We start from the raw sequence: 25,616 nt of genomic DNA, 5'->3' as shown, positions 1-25,616 counted from the left end.
AATTTGCAGAGATAACAAAGCGTTCGGAGGGAGCCGCTTCTTTTTTTTTTTACATTTTGAAATCTAACCAGAGTGAACTCTCCTCCGATGGCTGTTGTCAGGTGAATTGAGTGTGGTCAGGACCTGGATGGGTCACCCCGTGGTCAGCGGCTCTCGGCGGCTCTCAGAGGCTATACGTGCCCTGCCCCTGTTAGCGGAGGCCGGGGAAATCCGACACCGCCCGTGAGCCAACGCGACCGCTGAGCGCACAGCTCGCCTCCAGTCTTCTTTAATTAAAAGCTGTCTGGAAAAAATAACAAACACAGCCCAATGGCTGTAAAACTATGCTATCAACGTATTCGAGAGGGGGAGGAGGTGTGACTCCAGTTTCTGCTTTACTGTATTGTATTAAAAGGCTTTTTAATGATTGGTACTTGTATACACAGTGAGGAACACATGAAAAATATGCTTTTAAAACAGCTTAATCATTTCTGCCAGCTATTTAAAAAAAACCTCAGTTTCTGACCCCACTGCTTTTGAAATATCACAAAAAGCAAAGCATACTTAAGGCTGGATAGTATAAAACTGTACCTATAAAACAGACCAGTTTATGGAATTTAAAAACAAATTGTTAACTCCATAATCACAAATCTATAGTGAACAAATCCACAACTCAAAGAGCCTTATAAATATTTGATGTCATTACAGAAGATAAAATGGAGATGGTTCTCAAATCACATAACTATTGAGATTTATGTAAACCCATGTACAATTTAGCCATGTCATGTGAAGTAATATATAGTCATATCTTGTCCCCATGTAAGGATGTCAATTAAGAATCTAATTTTGACAGACCAGTATATGGTTCTGATTTTACTGAATAGACCATAAAAATCCATGGGAAAAAATGAAGGAAACAAGGATCTCTTTAAGCAGACTGATATAGAAGCTGACATTTTTATTAAAAAAATAAATATGTTTGTCGCAGACAGCACACGGTCTATTCAATTTTTTTTCAAAAAGGCACACACAAGACTGCATTTTAACAATAACTACAGAAAGTGAAAGGAGTTATTAACCTCCGTAGGTAATGGAGGTGCTCGGTTACGCTTTAACACAAAACACATTGGTTTCTGCTAGCCGACGTCCGTGCCTTGGCAAGTATGGGAAGGCACTTTAGGGTAACCAGCACCAGTGCCGTCAGCCTAGATGCGCTCCTACCCATCAGCGCTAGGTGACGGCCTCTGTCGCGGTTTGAGCCCTTGTTCAGCGAAAACGTTCGTTCCAGGACAGTCATTGGTCAGCCACGTCACATGGCCAGCTGCAGCTTTGTCAGGTTCCTCTGGTGCATGCTATGATGACGCACCAGCTCGTCAGACCTGGCAAACTTCTTCTGACAGTTTGGCCACCTGCAGGTGAATGGCTTCTCACCTGCAAAGACAGGGAAAGGTTTTAAAATGGAGGGAAGCAGCAAACAAGACAAGAACTATTAAGAGTACCTGAAGGGGAAAATCAATGGAAAAAATAGTCAAGATATTTGTGACTGAATTCTGGAAGCACATTAAAAGTGAAGACTCATTTTTAATCTGTTTTATTATTAAAAATAAGGTCATGCAATTGTATTTTACCAAACCAGACATAATTTGAGACATTGATTTAACTGAGATAATTTTCAGATGACTGTGATTCATTTAGCCTAGCAATGAACAGCTAAAGGTAATATCTGCATGCTTGGGTACTGCAAAGAGCACGGCGGCAAATGGCGATAAGCAATAGGGAAATATAAAATTATACGCACTTGTTTTACCTGTATGAGTCCTGGTGTGGGTCTTCAGATGGTCAGATCGTGAGAACTTTCTCTGACAGGTCTCACATTGGAAAGGTTTTACACCTGGGCACACATACGAGGGGGGAGAGGAATATACACAAAGTTGGGGTGCCAGCATGTAAGAGGAGGGTAATAAGGCACTTATTACTGCACCTCAACCTCCTCACAGTTTTAGGCCACAGGGGATAACCTTTCATTTTTGCGATTATTATGTTGTCGTTTTGCTTTATCGTTTCTAAGAGACACACTAAGTGCCTCTCAGACAGTATCATCGTATCATGAAAATGTCAATGCAAGGCCTGCTACAATGCATTTAATCTAATTGACAATTTCATTTTGCACTGACAGAAGCAAAGCATTTTGGGCAACCATAGACTGAATTCAGCGCTGTCAAAAGAAACTTGTTAGTGACGATGTGAAATTCTCTGACATGTAGAGTATTGAAAAGTTGTTGTTGACGGACAGGTGGACATCGTCATCTCAGTATGACCCACAGCATGGTGGGTAAAGAGTTCAATGTGGTGAGTCAGCCAGCATGGGAAGTGGAGAAACATAGTCACTGTGGCTGATGCTTACATATAAATTGCGTGAGGGAGGTAGAATGAGAGAAAGGGTGGAGGAAAGGGGATAGAGAGGGATTCAGAGTAAGCGGCTGACCTGTATGTCTCCTCTGATGCCGTTTCAGTTGGTCAGATCTTGAGAACCTCCGGCCGCAGTCTGTGAAGTCGCACAGGTAGGGTTTCTCTCCTACGTGGGGAAACAGCAAACCTGTGAATTCAACACCCCGTCCTGCTCCCCTGGCCAGCAAAACCGTACAGATCCTAAAAAGTACCACTCAACTTTTTATACACACACACATTTTTATCAAGTTGGTTCTTTATGGGTTTTTTAGGTAGAACTGAGTCCACCTCAGCCAAACCCTTACCTAGTAGAGCAATGGAATTTGTTTTAGTGCTAATTCAAGTACAGCTGTCTGAGAAAAAACTACTGGTGGACAGTAAAAAATATCTATGCAAGCCAAGGAGATACCATATGAGTTGTGGTTTCTTATAAGTGCCTGTTCACAGTAAATCATTCTTAATCTTTGAGTGATTGCATGTTATACCTATTCACTACCTCACAAAAGACAAGGTTAAACCCCTCAACACTACATCTGCAGTCGATGAGTGCCAAAAAAGCATTAACGAACCTTTTCGCAATATCCCTGCAACTGTGTTATATGATAGGAACACCCTTTATCAAAGTGAACCAAAATATTTACCTGGGTAATGTCTTCATCAGAGCTAAATGTTTCACAATTTATAAGTACTATAACTAACTATAATATAGTATTCTATAAATAAATAACTGGTGGGTCAGATACTAATAAAAAATTCTGCTACATCTATGCTGAGCCAGACTTGTCCACTAGCTTGTAAAAAGTTTCGTAGAGTGATACACATTGGTTGTGTGCGGCCCATCGAAGCTCAGTATAAACACTCAGTGGAGTTCTTCCTAGTTGTTTTACTCGCCGTTAAGCAATAGGCAACAGTGCTAGATGAATCATTATACTCACCCTTCTCCCCAGCTGCCACAAACAACCCATATTCAGGCCACAATAATCAATGGCAGAACAACAATCCAAACAGGGAGTAGTATTAACAGCTGGGTGAACACTGTGCTCACATTTTCTGATCTCACCTGTGTGCTTACGGCTGTGCATTTGGAGATGGGACAGTTTGAAGTATCTCTTGTTGCAGCCAGGGTATGCGCACATGAATGGCCGTTTCTCATTGGTCTCTGATGACCTCATGATGGAGGGGGTTATGGCAGGCATCCGCCGGACGTCCTGTGCCGAGATTTGGGAAGGGGGACGTCAGACACGGAATTAAAATTCTCAATATTCACCAAATTCACAGACATGAAGAAATAAATGGACCATGGTATCACTCTCTCACAGAGCTACATACATACCGATTTACAACAACATTACCACACCACAAGAACTATGTACGCAGTAATAATGTTAATAAAAAATATAAACGCACGGTTGATGTGTTCTGTCTGTTTTCACCTTAGTTGTGAATATTGTAAAACCATGTGTTATTTTTATCTATATGGGAACTGAAAGCAACCATGTTTTAATGGGATACCAGAATGTTGTAAAACTTTCAGTGCTGTAAGATTTAATGTCATACAAAAATGTATATGCAATCTCTAAATCTTTGGCTGAGAAGATAATGGGGCATTTCTCCCTTGTACAGTATTCATAGCTATTCAGTTTAATGTGATTGTATGCAAGGCTGACTGAATTACACAATGACAAACTAGCGTTGTACAGCCCAAACGATGCTAAAATAAACTTGCTTTGATATCCCCTGCTTCTGCAATAAAACTTGGTGGCCTAACAGCAAAGGCTCAAGATTAGAGGGAACAAGTGATTTATCTTGTTTAATGGCCACATTGTTGCAGTTTTGCTGTAAAATGATCGCCCAAATTGTCTCATGTTACTGATTTGTTATTTAAATGTTGACCCTTAGTCATGGAGGCCAGGCATACAATCTCAGAACTCAATCTCCCAAGCTCCTCACTCCAACTCAGCAGTTCATCCCATCTGCTCTCAATTAGTAACAGCTTTGCATAACGGCCATTTAATTCCCCCCAGGAGTAATTAATGCAGCATTACAAGTCATCAAAAAGTAAAGTATGAAAGGGCTTTTTGACTTGCCCAGTAACCCTGGTGACATCCAATAGCTGAGTCAGGGTAGGGTCACTGACTCCTCAAATGAAAGCAATATTGTCAACAAATACATTAAACTAATTAGTAAAACCATACACCTGACTGGGTCTATAAAAAAGAATGGGACCATACTGGTTCAGTAAAAAAATTGTGCGCTATATGTATCCTTTCAGAGGAAAATCTATGAAAAATTAGTGAATGGTCAAAGTGGATTTTAGACTAGGACAGTGTGGGCTTTAGTATGAAAACAGTCACTGGCTGGAAGTGTCTCAGCTACAGCGCTCTCTGTGTTTGTGTAACTGACTCTGCAATAGCTTGAATGGAAAAAATCAGTTATTCCAAATTGATAGAGAAGAAAATGGTATGGGAAATTATTTTAAAAAAACAAGGCAGTATTAAGTGCATTTTCTCTTAGAATGCCCCCAGTGCTTTCTTTCAGAGGCTTTCTTCTCAGTCAACAGGAATGAATTAAGATACTCATCTATGATCACTGGAAAACATGTAGAACTAATACCCTTTTCTGAAAAGCATTGCTAGACTATTACTCAGATGTTTTTTGAGTATCTCCTCTGTTCAGGTAACTAGCAGTCAGACTTTAACTGCATATCTTGCTCAAGCTGCTATTCTCGTGAAGCAACACCCATCCAACAAAGTATCTACTTCGGTTCGCACTGGAGCTTTGCGTACTCTGTGTCCTGACCTTGGACCCAAAGTGCATAACAAAGCGCTGGCAGGGAGGAGACGTCGGGAGTTTGTGACCTCTGAGTGACCGCTGGAACACTAACCTGGAGGCCTCGGAACATTCCGTGGGTGTGGATGTGGTACTGGGTGCTGCAGCTGTACACCATGGGCGTGCTGGGCTCGCTCTCGTAGCCCGTGGCATGGCTGCGGAGGAGAGAAGAATTCGAGGCAGGTTTGCAGCAGCTCGTTTTAAATTAGCAAAGAGAAAGGCTGAAACTTCAACAGTAGAATGCCAGATGTGTGTTATGCTTCGTAACATTTCTGCATAAAAAAGATCTCATATCAAGAAGTACTATTTCCCATTCCTGGTCTGATTTTTGAATGCGAGAACGTAAGACTCTGAGAGACGCTGCCAATAGTATGCTGAAATTGTCTTTCACAAGCATAAACATACAAGCCAAAAGGTTTTTTTGTTTGTTTTTTTTTATTCAGAAACTCTGGGATATTCATTTCAGTATTTATTGAAACAACACAAAAATTATACAACAGTAAATCCCCACTAAAATATTCCAAAAAATAAAAACATTGTCCCTGTTTGTAAATATCTCTATGTAATGTTGACAATAGGCCTATATTAAAAGGTATTTCTTTTTACTCTGGGAGGTAAATTGATCTTTGCTCCACAAGACACTAAATTTGCCTCTCTGGTCTGAGGTACGACTCCCAGAAAGATAAATGGGCAACTTCCCCACATCCCAAAATTTATACCTATTGCCCGGCAGTTAGCTGGCCTAGTCTTTGACCCCAGATTAGGGCAAATCAGTTTTGCTTTATGGCTCCTTTTTTTCTATTAGCACTTTCCTATGTGACCACATGGCTGGTTGACCATCTAATCTTCAGGCATTCCAAGGTTTTATACAATCATCGGTTCATCAGAAACTTGCGGAGAGCCTGAACATCTGCTCATTACACAATCCGAGGAGGCAGTGAGGAGGCTCCCATAAAATGGCCAAATATAGCTGATGACAGTGAAGTGTAACGGTCAAGTGTCAAAAGGTTGCAGGTTCACTTCCAAGGTAGAGCTTTGCCCTTGTATTCTTACAATTAAACTGCTGAACATGCTATGCATTAAAATCCAACAGTTTAACTGGAGTACATGGTGTCTAACAATACAATCTATGTTAAGTTAACCTGTATGGTTAGGCAATCTGATTAAAAAATAAACATCTGAAGTATTTTTCTTCTCATTGTTGCACATTGTTGGAACTCCAGCCGCCAGCTTGGAACAACCAACCCACTCCAAAGCTATTCTCAGTTGGCTAATGACATAGACCAGGCAGCTACCTGCAATTCCTAAATCAAAAGCCCAAAACTGTCTTAATGAGAGGCACTTTTAATGAACCAACTGAAATATTTATCGCATATATTGGTATCAATATTTTGACAGAAATATAAGAAATTATACTACAGAAAGTGAATATGCCATCCCCTTGCTTTGTTATTCATTAAATGTATATTTGGCTTCAGAAATCAATATTCTTTTAAGGTTTTAGTAAACTGGCTACACATAGACTTTGATATATCAGTATAAGCAATTCATTTGATTTATTCACACACTTACAGTAGCCAGTCACACAACCTGCTTCACATAACCCTAATAAGTTATTTTTGTGCTTTATTATGATTGCTGTTTCCTCCTGACGAAAAACAAATTTCATACAATTAATTCATTCATTGATTTTGGAGATTAACATTTTATACCTTGGGCTCATGCCATCTGTAACTTCAGAGATAAAGGTCTGTAGAGTTGTCTGGATGGGACACATAAATCCCTTGGCTTGCATTAGCAGAGATGAGCCCAAGCATCTGTGAGCTCAGCCTCCGTTTACTAGAGCAGTAGACATTAGCAGATGTATACCATCCTTGCCTCTTTGCTTTTTGCAGTGGTGGAGGGGTCAATCCCTCCCCCTAACCTCAGCGTGGATCTGGGCGGGCTCTGGGACCTCAGAGAGAAGCGCTGTCCCATTGTGCCCCGGTCCATTTCCCCAGCTCCCTCAGACCGACCCCCTCCCCGCTAGCGCATCTTGGAGCACGGTCAAGGCTGCCCTTCTGCTCAGGAAACGTTCCACAGGATATATTCCTTGGGAACAGACAAAACAATGTCTAACACCGCATGCTGGAAGATTTAGAAGGCGTGTTGAGGCCATAAAGCAGCAAAGTCGAGAGCTGAAGCACAGCATGTCTGCCCCTTCATTAGTGTCTACGGGGAACCAGCGAGGCCTCCACCCGGAGATAATCCTCAGGGAGGACCCATCGACGAGCTATCTGCATATGTCAGCAGGCAGGGGTCCATGAAACCTTCAAGGAGATTAAGCCTTCAAGATCCTTCAAGGCAGGAGATCAACGGCCATGGAGTAAGATGCCTTTCAGGTATGGAGAACGTCCCAGATCTCCACGGATGGCAGGTCTGGACACATGCATTGCCAGGGCCGGGTGTGTCGTGATGGATTAGGGGAAATAAAAAAAATCTGGGACTCAAGTGTTCAAGCGAAAAAGAGTTTCAGATGAGATGTTCAATCCAAACCATATGAAACAGACTTGATAACCACTTGATAGATTTTACTGGCCCCTTTAGGCCGATCTGACAGCATCATTTTTTGGCCTGTTAGGAAAGGCCAAACATGTGATTTAGTGCTGGGTCAAGGATAATCAGAGACTGCAAAATGACCCTTGTACTGTGGCTTGGGCTTGTATCAATGGGTGCAAATCCCGATAGAAATTTGTAATTTTTTTGTAGCTGACAGGAGGAGGACCAACTGACATACCCCTTCATGATGAATGCCAGTATGTTAGCAGGGCTCCATGTTGTGAATTCCAAACATGCCATTTGGCATTACTGCAGGGACCAAAATGAATAGAAAAGAACAAAAAACTTCAGCCTTTTTTGAAGACGCAGGGGGGATACTAGATTTGGAGAAAAAAAACAGACGAAAATCCAAGTGCAGTGCAAGCTACCTTCTAATTGAAAAATTTCCCCTCTGAGGCATCCTGGGTAACATGGAATGAATGCACTGCACAAAGAAGCGAACCCACACCTCCAGGGTGATGAATTAATCCAATCCCACACACTCTCGGGACTCAAATACCGATCCATTATTAAAAATCTAAACAGTGGGATCATTCATTATCCTGGCAGATGCTTACACAAACACATATTTTCCGTGACTTATCAGAACCAGTGAAACATTTCGGTGTTTCATGTTCTACACAGAACTGTGATTTGGTGCCTGGTGCGTAGCACACAAGGTTCTTACGGTATCAACCTGAAAGGGTTTTGAGGATGAATCTTTGAGTTGAGCAAAGTGTATTGGGGGGAATATTAACTCTAGGCTTCTAAATATGCTGCTTCTCATTAATTATACACAGTGGACACTGTCATCCATTATGGTGACAGTACCATTATGAACCTTTCAGTACTCAGCAGTTTCCATGGATCCAGACTCTTCATGCGTTTGGGTTGATTCTGCCTGGATGGTGGTTCTGATCCACATCACCACATGGCTCTACACAAGAGTCCTCTTAAATTGAGGTGGTGTGGGGCTTTTATGTCAGAAAGGGCTTGGACAGTTAGGGGTACTGGTGCACAGTCCCTACCTACTTACTAGGCAACTATAAGAATTCCCGCTTTTGCAGGGGAGAGATACACTTATCCCTTGGCTGAGAATAACGCATCTTCCACTACTGGAATAATGCATGTGTGCAGGTGTAGGTGGCATTGGCCATGATGTGGGGCCATAGTAAAACAGCGAAGTTATTTGCATGAAGTCAGTGCTGTAGGACCTCATTTGTAATGTCCAGCCAGCTTGGAGTTCAGCAGACACCTGCCAATGCAAATAATTTTACACAGGCTTATGATTATGGCATGGCACAAAGGTTCCTGAGAGGGCTGCCCATTACCAAGCCCCAATAGCTACTGTATCTGCTGTTCATAACAATATATATGCAGTACACAGAAGTAAAGCTCACTAATGCAGCTCCAGTATGCATCATCCTTTGAGACTGTTCTGGACTGTTCACACTAAAATAAGGTAATTACGGTTCTTAGGAAGTTGGTGCGCAGAGAAGGGTAAGGGCCCTTTTATTCAGAAGACTGCCAAACAGTAATTGGGATGGGGAGTTCGGACGGAAACCAGAAGTAGATCACACTGAGTTTATCTTGGCTTGCTGGGCACAGCTGTGTAGAGCTGTCCTTTTTAACCAGACAGAACCATTGCACTAGCTTAGCTTCGGTTTCTATTATGAAGCAGGAAGAGATTTGACCTCAGAGGGTACATACATTCAGTATATAAACATGCACACACACACACACACACACTCACACACACACACACACTTGTATTTATATCGAATGAGTGCAGTTGTATGAATTTCATATATTCTTTAAAGAATATATGTTTGTAAATATCTATATGAGGATATCTGTTACTATAAATTTAATTGATACTAAGTTATTTAGATTTTTGGCTGTTGGCAAGGAAACTCCATTTGTTTGAAATTGTGGTCCACACTGATGTGATATAATTAGGGTTCCTCCCCCTTCTTCCCAATAATACTGTCTCACAAGGCTATTTTCAGTGAATCTATTTTTATCTAAAACATGACTACTAAATTAGGGGTGAGGTATGATACTACAAGAGGAATGTGGAGGGGTTGTATGGTGTGTTGTTGTGTGCAAGCTGATCGATGTCTTTATTTTGATTATGTCACGAGTGAAGGTCTCCCACTAAAATCCAGCACAGACTCTCACTGAGTTCCTCTTCCTTCCTCTTTTGCTACATTGCATCCTTTCCCAGCTACAGGATGTGCTCAATGGCAATGTGACTTTTGGACACATCTTGAAAGGCCCATGTCAAATGTTGTCCTCACAGACAAACAGAATCTCCGCATGTGAGGTCACAGGGAAACAAAACCGCCAATGAACATCCTGTACAGTCTGTGTTTGTGAGGTTCTGGAGTGGATGTGTGTTTTAAAGCCTAAAAGACCATTGCAGACTTCAACCAATGATTCTGTAAAACCTAAAAATCTACAGCACTCTGCAGCACAGGTCAGTATTGGCACTTAATTGAAACTGAGGTACATTGACAGGAAGGAGCATTGCTCAAAATCACCCAATCTTGTGCATGTGGTTGGGTGCAGGGGATGGAATGTACCAAACCAACAGATAGTTTTGCCTACCCCCAACCCCCCGCCCACCCCCAAAACAAAATATGGCTACTTCTTCAAATAATGTTTATAATGACAGAAAAGATAATTCTACCAGTGTAGATTATAGACTGAGGTATTAGTCTGTAAGCATCCTAACATACACTATGTCCTTTTATTCAATCATGTCAGCACTCTCCTCTTGCCAGAAGCAGGACTGGCGTGAGGGTCAAATTACTGCAGAAAGCTGGGAACTTGGGTTATAAAATTTTGTGTGCTTGGATCTAGACTTGGAATTACAACAAAGAAGATCACTCTCCCATGTTAGAAAGCCTAATTTACCGTAATCCTGAGAACATATGCACAGAGCATTAAGTCACTTCTTGCCAACAGAAAAAATGTAATCGAGCAATGTTTCCATATGTTTGAGTCACCCAGATGTAATCAAGACCCACAATAGAGAAGTTTTGGTTGCATAAATCCCATTCATCATGGCCGCTCCCTTCTTTCCTTCTAACCCTTCTAGTCAACCTGTCTAACCCTTTTAATTTATTTGCCTAACCAATACAACACACTCTGTGCCTTCATACCCAGGAAGGGGTTCAATGAATCTGTACCTATTAAACAAGTCATAAAGCTTGGTTGGCATAGGAGCACAGGAAAGTGCAGGAGGGTCTGTAGGGTACCTGCTGTAGGGATTCCTCAGGAGCAGAGCCTGGTTGGTGGAGCAGCTGTCAGAAGGGGTGTGGCAGCTGTACACAGGAGGCGGCGCTGGGAACTGCTGCTCACCTGCAAAACCCACAAATACGCAGGTCAGGCAGCCTGAAATAGCATCTCTCCCCCTTGTGTCAGCATTAAGCATTGCTAAATGCTAATGCTAAACATTACCCCTCACCATTCAACCTACATTGCAATCACAAAAAAACAACAATCGAACAAGCCGAAATATCGCATCTCTCTTTTGTCTCAATGTTAAAATCACACGCAGGTCAAATGAGCTTAAGCCTCCTTTCTCCCTTTTGTCAGAATGTCAAAACTACGACCTGCACATTCAAGGATTCATATTTTTACATTACTAGAAGGAGACCGCGGCTACAGAATCAAGTCCTCTGTGTAACATCAATAAAGCAAACCAGCTGATTAATCGTAAGTCTCCTTTCTTGGAAAATAAAATTCCCAATCCCACGGAGACTAGCACTTCTGCATTACTAAGTGAAATGTGAGTGGGAGTAAAATGTAAAAAATGTAAGCTACCATTTGTGATCAGGGTCCTCTGTTAAGCCTTTTCACAGGGTTATATGTGTACACTGAAATATAGAAATGTGGAGTCACAGGTTTTCAGTGGACTACACCAATCTTAACAAATCAGTTAAGTTTGCTGTGACTCAATGCTGATTCAGAGCTGTGTGCTTCCAGTGAACCTTGGTTATTAGTCCATTTAACCCAGAAGGAATCCATTCTCAGAGATGAAAAGCTGAAATATCAAGGGAGGCAGGGGAGCCAAATGTAGCCTCATACACACTTAAGTTCTGAAAACAATAGTCGCTTTGAAGCGAAAAAAAAGTAAACACACACTCCTCTATATCAAGGAGCACACGAACAATCTGGGCTCTTTCTACGCCTGAAAACATTGTGAATTGGTCCCCTGGTAGTTCTAAACATTCCAATAGTTTCCCTTATTGCCATTTCCTCCAGAAAAAAAGATTGATAATTTATCTCCACAAAATTAAGAGAAGGGTTACTCTGCTGTTTGTTAGCTTTTCACACACTGGCTGCAAAAGAACATACAGAACCTGGACGCTATGTATTCATTACCCTGAGTAGGTGTAAGTTAACTTGTATCTGATTTCACAATGGAAGGCATCCCCTCAGAGAAAAGCCAATGGTGGGAGTTTTCCAATGGCAGAGTTTACCCTAACACCACAAAGAATATATAACTACTAAGGTTGTTTTTCAATCCAAAAGCCGTATTTAGAAAGCCACAGATAATGCGTTGTAAACACATATTTTCCTTTCTTGAAATTGCCCAATGACATTCAGATTTTCTCTTCATCTGTTGCTAAAGCATGCAAATCCCTTGTTATTACATAAAATTGATTTGCAGAAAAAGGTGAGTATGAAACGGAAATGAGTAACGCTTTCCAATGATGAAAAACTGGAAATACACATCTTGCTCTAATCGAGCATTTGGTCCACCTAACTTCAGCTAGTTCCAAAGGAAAATCATACTGCAAAGAAAACAATGAAAATTTATTACACACAATAAAACATTTAAAAAAATATTTTAATGGTCTCTTGCCACATTGGCAGATACATCATTGCAACGCGGGCTGCCAGAAGACGACTTTCTGCTCACCTTGCGATGTCCCCTCATTGACGTCACGTCCCCTAACTTCCTTTAAACTTGTAGTTTACCCCTTGTAGTCTTCTAGCGCTTATTTACATACTCTCGCGACATTTCCTTAGCCTACGGTTGATATGGTTTCATTTTTATAAAACCTGTTATGATCATGATTAATGATATATCAGTGATTAATCATGAGTTTGTATGGCATAATAACTTCCACTGTCTCTCGTTTGCACACCTTTTTGCTCAAAGCCACGCCCACTTCCAGGTTTCTGTCAATTATCTGTATCCAAATGCACATAATTTGCATATAAAACAGATACATACAGTATATAGCGATATCTCTGCACACGTCTAGCATCTACACGTACACTTATGCGCATACACGCATGAACACTGACACATAAAGTATGCCCACACACGGAGACAAGAAACAAGTGGAAACACACAAAAGTTCACACACACGCGCGCAAACAAACATACTCACACAGACATACATCATAAGGGCAGCAGCACAGGACAGCAGGCAGCTGGTCAGTCTGAACGTTGCACTCATTACCCATGTTGCTTGGCTGAGTTAGAGGGTCCTCATGCTTGAAGGTCTGGTTGGAGAATTGGGAGGTGTGGTGTGACGGAGTGTGACCATAGTTGAGGGCGCTGTCAAAAGCCACTGCGCCATAACCTGAGAAGGGAGTGGTGGAGAGAGAGACGGGACAGTGTATTAGCCTTGCGGATCGTCTCCTAGGTTGTGGACATGTATTTGTTGCAAGGAAGTGCATTTTTGGTTAAGAGGATTTACAAAAATGTCTTTGTTTGGAACTGCCATCAAAAAAACTATAATGTGATGCACCCTGGAAGCCATTTATTATTTTATCACCCTTTAATTATACATTATACAGCACAAAATATGCTCAAAATAAATTACAACTGGCGCAATTAAGAATACTGGCAATCTTGGTGTTTGTACGATTTGAAGGGAAATGGTTTTATGATGTCACTGTTAATTTAATGTATAGTATCAGGGCACTCATAGAAGAAAAAAAACAATCCATAAGTCCTTTGACAGTACCCATGTTTCTCTGGTAGCATGGTTCAATTTTTAAAACTACAGCACAGAGAAATGTTCCCTTTAATGTACACATTATTGACTATGACAGTTCCCTTTCTGAGAAACAAAGCGTGTATGTGCTCATTCAAATATCTCAAACATATCAAACAAATACAGTGTTTGATACGTTTATTTTACAACAGTGAAACAACACAAGGCATTGAGGTGTGATCATAAAAGCATCTTTTATCTTATACGTATAAATGAACTTATATCTTAGTAAGTATAAGTTAATCATTACAAACTGTTTGGACCTTTACAAAAAACATAAATCAAGCATGGTATGTTTGACACCAGAGGAACACCAGCAGTCCAGTATCCATATCTGAAACAGGGCGTCTTTTGAACGGGACGCATTTTTCAATTTTTTCTCGCCGCCCGTCCCCCTAGAGGTGAGAGGAAACGTCCCAGGTAGAAACAAACCCTCGGCGGGACGCTGAGGCGGTGACACCGGACTCCTGGGTGAATCACGCGAACCCCTGACCCCCCGGTTGACGGCGCCTCATAAATCACCCCATCTCAACGCGCCACCTCCATTAATTACCGGGCACCACTTTCGCGGCACCCTCCGACACAAAACTCATTAAGGGCTCCTATTTTTCTTCTGCCGGTCCCCGACTCTTCGAACCCTGGTGTTTTTCCGTGGAAATGAACTGATTGAGAGAGTGCTCACAGAACTGTGACTTGGCTCTGAGAGGGGAATCCCTATAACATTACATTGCACTTACGTTGCGCTTATTTGGCAGACGCCTTTATCCAAAGCCACGTACAATAAGTACATACCGAAGGTTTTTGGAACAACTACACAGCACAGTTCCAATAGGGTACAATACTCGTTATTTATCAGTTATTCGTAGCCATGAACACATTAAGTCCAGTTCACGCAGTAAGCATAGACTATAAGCAGTTCAGCACTCTCCTTTTCCCAAAGCTCTCTCGAGCTGGCCTAGCTACAGTACTGGTTAGGTCGGAACGCAATAAAAAAGCAACTGGGAATTCTGTCCCAGAATCACCTTTTCCCTCAATGAGTTGTTTTTTCTTACGCGTATTGTTCTTTAGATACTTGAACAGCCCTTTCAAAAGACATAAATAAGGCCTTTTGATAAGGCGTATATTTTCATTAAAGACTATTTTTCAAATAAGTGTATTTTGTTCTGAGCAGTGTCCATATTGTTTGAAATTTAGCTAGCAATGAATTATGGGACTGTAGTGCATTATTTTGTTGGAATATTCTTTAAAATACCCCACCCCAGTAAAACAGCAATATATTTATACATATATATATACACATATGCGTATATTATAAAATGTACTGTTTATTCATCACATACACAGTCAATAAATAATAAATTTAATAAAACTGATTAATACATTGTCTCGTCGGATACAATAATTCAATGACTTTGTTTTGTGAATATGTCAACTTTTGTTTCGATTATTCACGCTGAATTCAGAAAAAGCTATAAAGACACTTATATTCTGAAAATATTCTCACGTCTAAATGCTGACACGCACTCCTCGGAAAAAAAAGTAATCAAAATGAATTATTTTAATTCCATATTGCATTTTGATTCATGGCTACATTGGCCGTGAAAATTATATTTTGATTTCAGTGTTTGTTTGGACATTGCAGCAAGGGGCCAATCTTTCACCTGCTATTATAAATCTTGGGGGGGGGGACATATTCGTAAGTATGGTCTCAAAATCCTGCGGTCAAAGGCAGAGACACTCCAGTCTCACAGCTGTGTTGTCCTCCTTATCAGTTCAATAACTCATGAAACAGACCTCTCTTTCTTCTTCTAACAGAGTTTCCCCCACTTCACACACACACACACACACACACACAGATACACACACACGCACATACCCAATGTCGGTAGATTGCTTTATCCCAGCTTTGTGCATACCCTTGGTGACCTTCACAGAACTTCTCCTAGCAGATTGATTCTTGGCTATGTTTTTCCTGGTGTTAGCCTGCCACTGGTCCTGGAGGAACTTGATAAAGAGGTTGGCCCACGCAGCAAAGTCATTTTCAATAGCACGTTCATTTTTAATTAGGCCCATACAAAAGGCAGGGATTTATGGCAGTGTGCTGAAAGTAAAGCTAAGGTCTGTACATCTGTTTGGAGATAACTGTCCCATCTTGAGGGGCCTCCAATGTCCCTGAGAAGGACCACAGATATTGGATGCTGTGGACCAGTTGTTGTGCGGTGGGCATGGGGGAACGGGTCATGGAGGACCATAGTTTTTGTCTAGAAAGATTACGGTTAGACTTAGTGAAAAAAAGCCACAAGCTATGAGCCAAACTAACACTGTTCCCACATCCTGTTGCCTAACATGTACCAAGCCACAACCTTGACTGCCAAAATTAAATGGAAAACAAAATGTGCTACTCTAATATCGACTACCATTGTTCCACTTCACAATGCATAAACATGTGGGTTTCAGATAACTTTAAATTAGGTATTATTTCATTGTTCTATAGTAATATATCATGATTTTCTTATGAAAAATATTCTGATATTCTAATAATAAGAATATTAAAGATACTTTAATAAATATGATTTTAGAAACCAGTGGGCATAAGCACATTACATTTAGATGAGGTAATGAGCTGACAAATAACATCTGCAATGCTCCATATTACCAAAGGACAAAACAGCGACAAAGTTTCAGTATTATAAGATAGTTCTGGGGTCTGAGACCTGACAAAGATCACCTAGAATTGAAACATTGACTCTGTGTTGCCCTTTGTTATTTCACCAGAGTGTCTGGATTAATTTATTTTAATAACAACTACGATTACCTGCAATAATTCAGAAATACAATAATTTATATGACCTCTGATGTAGTGTGCTCTCGTGCATTTACTGTGATTAAAGAAGTAAAAAATATATAAAATAGAAGCAATACAAAGCAGTATTAATATCAATGATCTCTACTCCAAAAAAGTAACAAGAACAAGGCTCCAAAAATGTATTTCCATTTCAAATATATTGCCATTTCAAATATACTGAAAATGGCTTTTTATTTATTTGAAACAATGAAATATGCATTATTAGTATAATTACGACTATTATTTCATCCTGAATTGTAAATAATTTGACTATCACATTTATGAAAATATAAATGTAAACATTTAACCCTGGCAACTGCCTTCATGTCAAAGTTTAAATGGGAACAAAACATTTACATAATATATTGCTGTTCAAAATGTATGAAATATATACTTAATTTTATATGCTATTTTTCATAAATAAATATTTAAAAATATGCATAGTGGCTGTCACCTATCTTGACATCCAATGATTTCATTAAACTTAAAATACATTAAATGCCATTTTTTTACTTTAGAAGTTTGATTTGTAATTTATTTTAATGAAATCTAAAAAATACATTGAAGAAAGAATTAAGAAGAAAAAAGTAGAAGAATGATTATTCCAAACAGAATCAGAAGTGTGATGAGCGATGCATGATGACCTGTATGCAGCTTCAGGCTGTTTTGGAATGACAAATACAGTTCCACTGTGCATATTCAGCCACGGCTAACATGATGTTAGCTTTCCCTAATAAAAATACAGTTATAGCATGATACATAATTGATACACTTTTATCATACCAAACACATGAGCCTGGCAATAATAAACTACAAAGCCTATAATTAGTAATAATTCTATTCCATACTAGCAGGCCTGAAAATGTAGTTCAGTGGATCGATCAAAGGTGTTGATCTGTTTCCTAGAGAATGGTTAGCCCTGCATATATTGTTTGACAGCAGTGAAGGAGTGTGGAAGACTTACCCTGGTTCCTGGGGGCCGGCTGGCTGTCCACGCAGTTGGGCAGGTAGGGTCCATTGGCGAACATCCTGGCCTGGTTGCCGGGGGGCTGGCTGGGCGGGGGGGCCCCGAAGGCCCCGTACCTGCAGGCCCCCGTCCCGGTGAACTGCCCGGAGAAGTGCACGGTGAAGGCGCTGAGGCCGCAGTGGGGGTCCTCGTGGGAGTCGGCCGCCGTCCAGCCGGGCTCCTGCTTGATGAAGGGGTGGTGGGACGGGAGGGAGCTGTACGGCGAGCCGCCGTGGAAGTCCAGGACGGGGGCCCACTGAGGGGCGCTGCTGACGGGCAGCGCGCAGCTCCCCCCGCCCCCCGGGAGCGCCGGCACGGCCGGCAGCAGGGCGTTCAGGTCCCGCATGTCCGACCCCATCGGTCCGCCCAGGTCGGCGAGCCTTATCTCTGCCACTTTGCTCCTGACCCGGCCGGGCACGACTTTCGTTGCCTTCGAGTGGGGGGCGATGCAGCCGCACAGCCGAAAGTTCCTAGCAGCCACACAACTGAAAGAGGTTCCTAGCACAGTCCTGCTTCTCAAAGCCGCAAGTCAAGTCCAACAGACCCTCATAGTCGAGCGAAAGAGCAGCGACCGCTTTCCTCCGAACGGTAATTTGAAAGCTCAAAACAAACCGGGAACGGTCCACGCGGTGGAGCGGTGACGGATGGTCGAGGCCCGGTCCTGGCGGTGATGCGGTCTTGGTTCTGTCAATGGATGGGGAGTGCGGGGGTGGAGGAGCTGCCCTCAGCTCCGTAACTCATGTGTCTGTTTTTTCGCCGGAGTCCCGAAAGCTCAAATAGAGCCTTACTCCGGGGTTGGGGGGAGGAGCCTCGAGCCAATGAGTAAGGAGGATGAGTCCACCACTTCATTCACTGACCCTCTTCTCTAAACATCTTTCACTCCACTGTCCCAGAGCAGGCAGCGCAAGTGAGAATGTAAGAGACTGTGCCTAGTGGGGTTAGATGGATGTCAACTGTATGGATGTTGGTGTGTGGTGGGGGAGGCGGTTAACTGTTTTAAAATTTTTATATATGCTTTGTTTCCCACGTTGATTAATATGTTACTGGTGTTGCAACTGTTTGAATTATTATATTTTTTCTTATTTTATGCAGTTATTTCTCAGTTATTCACAGTTTGCCATCAAGGAATTCTTCAACAAAAAACATAACACGCGGCCAGAAGTGAATACACTTGCCTGAGCTTTCCATTCAGAGAGTGTGTGTGTGTGTGCGTGTGTATGTGTATATATTTCTTTTTTTTTACATTTTTTATTTGAAATTTTACATGAAGACTAAGTATATTTTCACAAATGTCCCGTATGTATCTAAACAAATGAAATAAGTATTGCCCACCGACGATAGCAACATTGTAAAGTGCGAAATAAATTAGCATCTGGAACACATAATTTACGTTCGTATTTCTGATATGAACATTATTTAATATTGCACAATTCCGAACAGGTTTAATTTAAAGCAGCTAAGCAGCTTGGGAACTTTTTCCGGTACTCAGTCAGAAGTCCTCCCATAACCTTGCTATTCCCAACGCATCATCGCAGAATTTAACCCAGGAAAACAAATTTTTAAAAATTTTAAATTCTGTATTAACCTTCACAATTATTGTGCTTCTTACATATTATTGAAAGTTGTTTCGTGTATTAAGTATAGGTCTAATTAAATATGAGACAAACTGCCATACGCGTACGTTCAGACCAAGTGAAATCCATTAAAATCCTTTTTTTTCTTTTCTTTTTTTAAAAATTTTTTTTCCACAAATTGCAATTAGAGGTGGAACAATTCTTCAAATTGCAATGTGGAATTGATTAATACCGGAGAGGTTTATGTGATACATAACATAATGGTGTTGCGAAACCATTGAAGAACGTTGTAATTATTTAGGCTAGATTATTAAATTAGTACAACACTTTCATATAACCAATATCATCCAATAACCCTATAATTGTGGTAAAGACTGTTAATCAGGTGGATGTAACGATAGTTTCTGTTGGCAGTGTGTATATCATATAATTATCTTCTTGCTGCTATTATTATTATTATTATTGTTATTATTATTATTATTATTATTATTCCATAAAGGCTCATAACTTAGTATCACGAGTATCTGTAGATTAGCCTATGTGACAGAAAATAAATGCGTAATTTTGTGTTTACAATTGGAATAACCAGCAATTTTATGAATTAAAGTCATATTTCCAAGCTTGGCCCACGATAGTACATTTATTGAATAGGCTGCTATTTGTATAACGCAATATTATCAGTGGTAGTGACATAATGGTTTATTGTAGTCCTAGTAGCGAATTATTGTAGCCTAATACACATTTTGTGGTTTATTTTTATTTTTATGTTGGCCTACATTAAATATAAATCGTTTGTCGGATCGTTCGAATTATAAGAAACAAATCTGAATTGTAGGCTTATTGTCTCTTGTCAGTGCAGATAAAAGAACAGAAAGTACAGAATAATTGTTGTCATTTAATGGCGTCGTAATAGACAAAAGGCTAGTCTTGTAGTATTGTGTAGATTGTGAATTATTTATTTAATTCCATCAGATTGAAAAGTAAAAATAAAACATCACGACATTTACTTTCTCAGAGAAAATATATTATGTCAGTTCTGCACAGATTAACCACTAAAATTCTAAATTGCCGGGAGGGGCACAAAAAAATTTGTTGATAGTCTACGTAGGTAAATAGGTTTATTTCTAAATGCCTTCTCCTGGCTACTCCTCTGAACCATTATTTAGAACAAAATAAGTAGACCTAATTATTAACCTCTATGTAGCTCATTCTAAAGTTTGACATATGCTATTGTTTATTTTCTTAAACGCATATAAATTATCTCCAGTACCAAGATGAGAAAAAATAATAGTAGCTAGCCTACTAGTTTAGGAATATTCCGCGCATTTATTCTGCTTATACTGCAAAACAGCGACCTAATAAAATAGCTTGATTATTAATTCTTGTCTCTGAAATCAGTCTTTAATAACAATAGGCTGTACTATGAAATACACTTGCCATCTCGTGCCATCTCTTGTACACCCTGGAGAAAACAGACACCGTTCACGTAAAAAAGTAATAAAATAATTTTAAAACACTCCCCTTGTATAGGCTATCTTTTACTAGCAGTTTATCTCACGGGAGATCCAACTAGCGAAAGGCCGAAATAGTGAGGAGAAAGGAGTTCAAGCTGATTGATGGAGTTTGGCACGGAGGGAATTCTGTTTTGAATATCTGAAAACCCCGTTAACCCTTACATTAAATAAAAGAGGCATCCGCGACTTCGTATGAATCCTACACGTCCAACGTCCAATACCCACAACAAATGCAGAGTGGTCAATGGCGAAATGCAATCAAATAAAAATAGTAAGCAATGGCAATCTATTCCTATATATTCCTAACAAATTTAGTAATTGGCTACTAGTAGCACATAGAACTGGCAAAACTGTGAAAAACAAATTGGCCTTAACCTGTTAAATAAAGGGCGAAACAGGCCTGTTTTAGTTTTAGACATTAAAGCAACTCGTGAATTTTACATATGGCATTTGTCATTTGTTGGTAACTACTAAAAAATAGTTTAAAATTGCAACGTTGATATATGTATTTCTCATTATGTTTAATGTTAATTAACATTAACATTGTTCTTTGTAGAGGGGAGAAAAAAACACACAAGCACCAGTACACACCATCAGAGCAGATTCTGCTCTATTGAAAATGGAATAAAACTCTAGAGCATTACCAAATTATAAATGCCACATAAATAATAAACAAATACAGTGTATATTTGAGTCCAATATGACTGAAAAAAAAATACAAACATTTTCAAATGAGTTCACGAGGAGGTCAGATTGAGATAATGGCAGACAGTTACAGTGTGTACTGTAGTGCTCTCAGTATAATACAGTATATCAAATAGGCCTGTATTAATACTGCACTGGACATCAATAGTGAATTAGCTGATCATCTATATATGTATATTTATGTTTTATAAAGTACTTTTAACAGTGGATAATTTCATTGGTCAAGTAAACACAAAGGTACAAAGAAAAAAAAAAGTCAGTTTTCAAGCTATTCTGAACTACATATCCAACTGAACTAAAATATTTCAGCTGGCATTGACAGAGATTCACACAGACGATCAATTATGCAATATCTGAATAGGGTTGTTTACAAAAAGAAAACATTCTTATAGCTTCAAAATTATTTTTTAAAGTCATACAAACAATGAAACATTGTGTGTGTGTGTGTGTGTGTGTGTGTGTGTGTGTATATATAGGGTATAATTGTGTCAGTTAGTCATTTTGTGCATACTAAAGGAGAAAGATTATGAAGTATATTTCAGAAAATTTTGACTTAGACTTGTATTTGATCCATGTATCGTATTACGTACAGCCCCTACATATGTGTATGTAATCATATGTCTTACATGGGATGTTGCATTCAATGCTGTCCTTGAGCAGTCTAACTGCATTTAATCTATGAACTTTTTAAGGACATCTCTTCAGCTACTGGTTTTGCCCGCCATTGCTGTGATCATGATAACAGTGATACAAACATTTGTTCACGGAATCTCCATGGCACATCTGAATGACCTGTCTATTTTGAATTTTAACTGACAGTACCGTGGCACAACAGTACATGTAGCAGTAATGCTGTTGGTCAAATACAACAGAACAGAATAAATAATATGATATGGTGCATGCTTTCATGACTCCATGACACATGAAAATAAACGCATAAACTGTACCTTTCTTCATTCGTATGGAACTTCTAGATTATTATATATTATCATATGTATAAATGTGACTAATATACAACTACTATATGGCCACCAAGAAAAACTACATTTTCTTTTAAACATGACTGATAAAGATAAATAAATCTGTCTGTCAATCAATTATGTTTTCCAGAGGAAAAAGGGCTGCATTCAGCAGGGTAATCCAAACCCAAACTGCTCATAGCAACTGCCCTGGTTGGTCAGGCAGGGTAGGCCAATTGCAAAGCTCAAAATATATGATTGGCTGCATGTTTCCAGGGCTTACAAATTGCAATTGGAAGCTGGAAAATAAAGAAAAAACAAAAAATGATAATGCTAGTTTAATAAATGGATGCATTTTTAGCTGTTATAGTAAAAACAGTATCCCTTGAGTCAAATGATCTGTACCAGGCATGAGATTCTTCAGTGTGTCTGTGTGGAAAAGGGCATGCTTATCTGCGACATCCTAATTGTTTCTGTAATGTCACTCCGTTCATTAATTAGAACTCTCACTTACCGCCAACCAGAGCAAGGCTTTTTCGCGGTCTTCCCTCGAAGGTGCCGTGAACGCAAACGGAGCCGCTAAGTCGAAACGTTTCAGCAGAAACTCCCTTTCTCCTCTTTCACCGCAAGCCCCGGCCACCCCGGAACGAGTCAGACCGGCGCGCGTCTCGATTTGTCCGCCATTTGCACCGCGGCGTGGCCCCGCGGCTCAACCCCGCGCGCGGGGCGGCCGGGTTTTCGCGAGGATGAAATTGATGAGCTCAGAACTCGCGCCCGCCTCTCTCCGGCTGCAGCATCTGGAAATCTAGTCTGGGATTCCGCAGAAAGCCGCTGACCCAGGATTCAACTCTTTAACTCGGGGAAAAGAGAAGAGCGAGAGTGAGAGGGGGAGAAAAAAAAGAAGCTTGCCAGTGTCAGAGGAGTCACTGTGTCAGAGCCTCTTTATCTTCTCATTATCCAGGGAATAGGAACATGCTTGGAGAACTTCCAATTCCAGGCAAAGGCCACGATAGCAAGATACAGAGCGAGGAAAACAAAGTGAGAAACATTTACCTGGACCAGTGCTGTGAATTGAGAATGAGACCTAAGTAATAAAATGCTCAGACATTCAGTGTTGAATTTCAGGCCGAGTCATTGGCCCTCTCTGGCTTCTCTCTGGGCTTCATGTGAAATCATCAGCATCAGCAGTATAGATCTTTGTTCACATGTGCCTCTCAGAATAAAATGAAAGATGGATTTATGACGGAGACCAGAATAGCCACATCAGATTTGGTCTATTTTAAGAGCTGTTTGCTTTCTTTTACATTTATGCGAATATTGCTCCATGTATCATGATTCTTGCAAGCCCTGAAAAGAGAAAGACGACAATGTAAACACAAGGAGCCGGCAGCACACTCAGGATTGTTGATGAATCTGCAGTCTGATTCCTTACAAAAACCAAGCCTCCCTGCCTCCCTATTTAAATGGAGCCCAGTGCACAATTTGAACGGGATGAGTCCTGAAGACAACGCTGACATACTGAAAACAGTTCCCCCCACCCCCCCTTCAATTGCATAGTCAAACCCAGAAATTATTTGCATTCTCGTTGGTAGACTGTGGTAACAACGGTTCCTGAAATTCCTTGATGAACTTGAGAATGCCAAGCCTGAACCCATGGCTACTGCTCATGTTATCATTATCTTGTGTCTCCTTCCGGAAATGAGATTTAATTCAGTTAAAGTTATTGTATTTTTTTAAGTGTAATGCTGACCATCGCACCCCACCCTCCATTCCACTTGCTCCCCACTCTCTCTCTCTCTCTCTCTCTCTCTCTCTGTCTCTCTCATTGCATTGTTTCAGATTCTGATAGGTGCTTTTTTCAATTGTCTTTAGTGAACATTTCCCACAACATAGAAATTCAATCAGTATACATAGGGTGGACTGTATATCTTAATGCACACACACATACACACACACACACACACACACGCCAACAGAGGGAGAGAGAAACATAAAATTAGGAATAAATAAGTATGGTGAAACTATTTTTTATTGTAAAAAAATATGGCATTGATTGTGATGCTTTTCACTATTTCACTTTCCTTATGGAAACTGTTTGCCTTTTGTTTTACTGTTTGGCTTGACTCAGAGATAAACCGTAATCAGTTCTTCAAAGCTCTCTGGGACAGAATAAATAAACAGCTCAATAAGATCACTCCACTAACAGCTAGGCCAAATTAGCCTCACGGCTGAGACTTTTGGTTGAGGAGCTGACGCCTATCACAACAAAGATCCTGAAGTTACTTGCAGTTACTTGTTTTGGAAGTAGGAAGCTTCGGCCCGTCCAATCCCAAAGGAACACAAAGGCATCTGTAAATGTCCAAAGAGCCATTCTTAAATAATAGCAGAGAGAAGTAATGGGTCCCTTGACCGTTATAATGCATTTTTCCTCCACAAACAACAAATTGTCTTAAAATAAAACTCGACTGTGTTTAGCCAAAGACGTCTTCAAAAAAGTACAAGCGAAAAAAAAACAACATAAATGACCCAGAAAGTATGCTGGCTGACCACATCCAGCAGCCGTATCCAGGACTCTATCAAGGTAGCAGACTCAACCTTTGCCTACATTCAGCCACTTGATTGATGTCAACCCCTAACAGACTTTCGTCCCACAGATCCATCTTTGGTTTAAAACAACAGTGCCTTCAAAGAAAAGGGAAATGGTCAATGCCACTTTTCACCCATGGATGAGGACACCAAAGTTGGAAGTTGCTTGCAGTGGTTTAAGTAAACATAACAAGATGGGGGAAATTTATTGAAATTGTGGAATGTGAGTGATTTACAAAGTGGAGAAAGTTGTAAGGACAAGCTGTAGCAAGTGGTAATGTTGACCTGAAAACTCTCCTCCATGGTCAATACACAGTCATGCATCAACATAGCCCCAGATGTGTGAAACTGCCAATTAATACCTGCTTCAGATTTTATGTAAGTCACATATAGCACAATACAAATTAATTTGTTTTGTCTGGACCACAACAATGTCATGTTAATATAAACAAGGGTGCAGCAAAACTTTGCCGATCATCTACAGCAGTGGTTCTCAACCATGATCCTGGGGATCCCCTGTGTGCTGCTTTTCAGTACAACCACAGTTGCAAGCCCAGCATTTTAACACTCC

At 40.4% G+C, this 25,616-nt stretch overlaps 1 protein-coding gene across 6 annotated transcripts; it reads right to left on the bottom strand.

Annotated features, from left to right (window-relative positions):
- Positions 1 to 902: 902 nt before the first annotated feature.
- On the bottom strand, positions 903 to 19,708 carry wt1a (WT1 transcription factor a). Of its 6 annotated transcripts, none has more exons than XM_064336171.1 (11): positions 17,666 to 19,708; positions 13,317 to 13,439; positions 11,097 to 11,199; positions 9,013 to 9,038; positions 8,010 to 8,087; positions 6,488 to 6,512; positions 5,312 to 5,411; positions 3,488 to 3,635; positions 2,465 to 2,554; positions 1,787 to 1,870; positions 903 to 1,410 (listed from the first exon to the last, which is right to left on the bottom strand). In XM_064336171.1, exons 1-11 carry the CDS (start codon positions 18,063 to 18,065, stop codon positions 1,289 to 1,291), a joined length of 1,299 nt encoding a protein of 432 aa, XP_064192241.1. In that variant the 5' UTR covers positions 18,066 to 19,708; the 3' UTR covers positions 903 to 1,288. The 6 variants fall into 6 exon arrangements, with proteins under 6 accessions (XP_064192241.1, XP_064192240.1, XP_064192237.1 ...); XM_064336170.1 differs by having other exon boundaries at positions 1,778 to 1,870; positions 17,666 to 19,702; XM_064336167.1 differs by lacking the exons at positions 6,488 to 6,512; positions 8,010 to 8,087; positions 9,013 to 9,038 and having other exon boundaries at positions 13,245 to 13,439; positions 17,666 to 19,691.
- Positions 19,709 to 25,616: the final 5,908 nt, after the last annotated feature.

This window comes from Anguilla rostrata, chromosome 5, assembly GCF_018555375.3.
Source record: "Anguilla rostrata isolate EN2019 chromosome 5, ASM1855537v3, whole genome shotgun sequence".
Lineage (NCBI taxonomy): Eukaryota > Metazoa > Chordata > Actinopteri > Anguilliformes > Anguillidae > Anguilla > Anguilla rostrata.
Note: the sequence above shows the minus strand (reverse complement) of the source record. Positions and strands in the feature narration are given on the sequence as shown.

Excerpts from the sequence above, each read along its gene's own strand:
- wt1a (XM_064336170.1), bottom strand. The coding sequence starts at position 18,065 with ATGGGGTCGGACATGCGGGACCTGAACGCCCTGCTGCCGGCCGTGCCG. Across the intron at positions 2,555-3,487 it reads GCACAGCCGTAAGCACACAG|GAGAGAAACCCTACCTGTGC; the intron begins GTGAGATCAGAA and ends TTCCCCACGTAG. Across the intron at positions 1,411-1,777 it reads GACTCATACAGGTAAAACAA|GTGAGAAGCCATTCACCTGC; the intron begins GTGCGTATAATT and ends CTGTCTTTGCAG.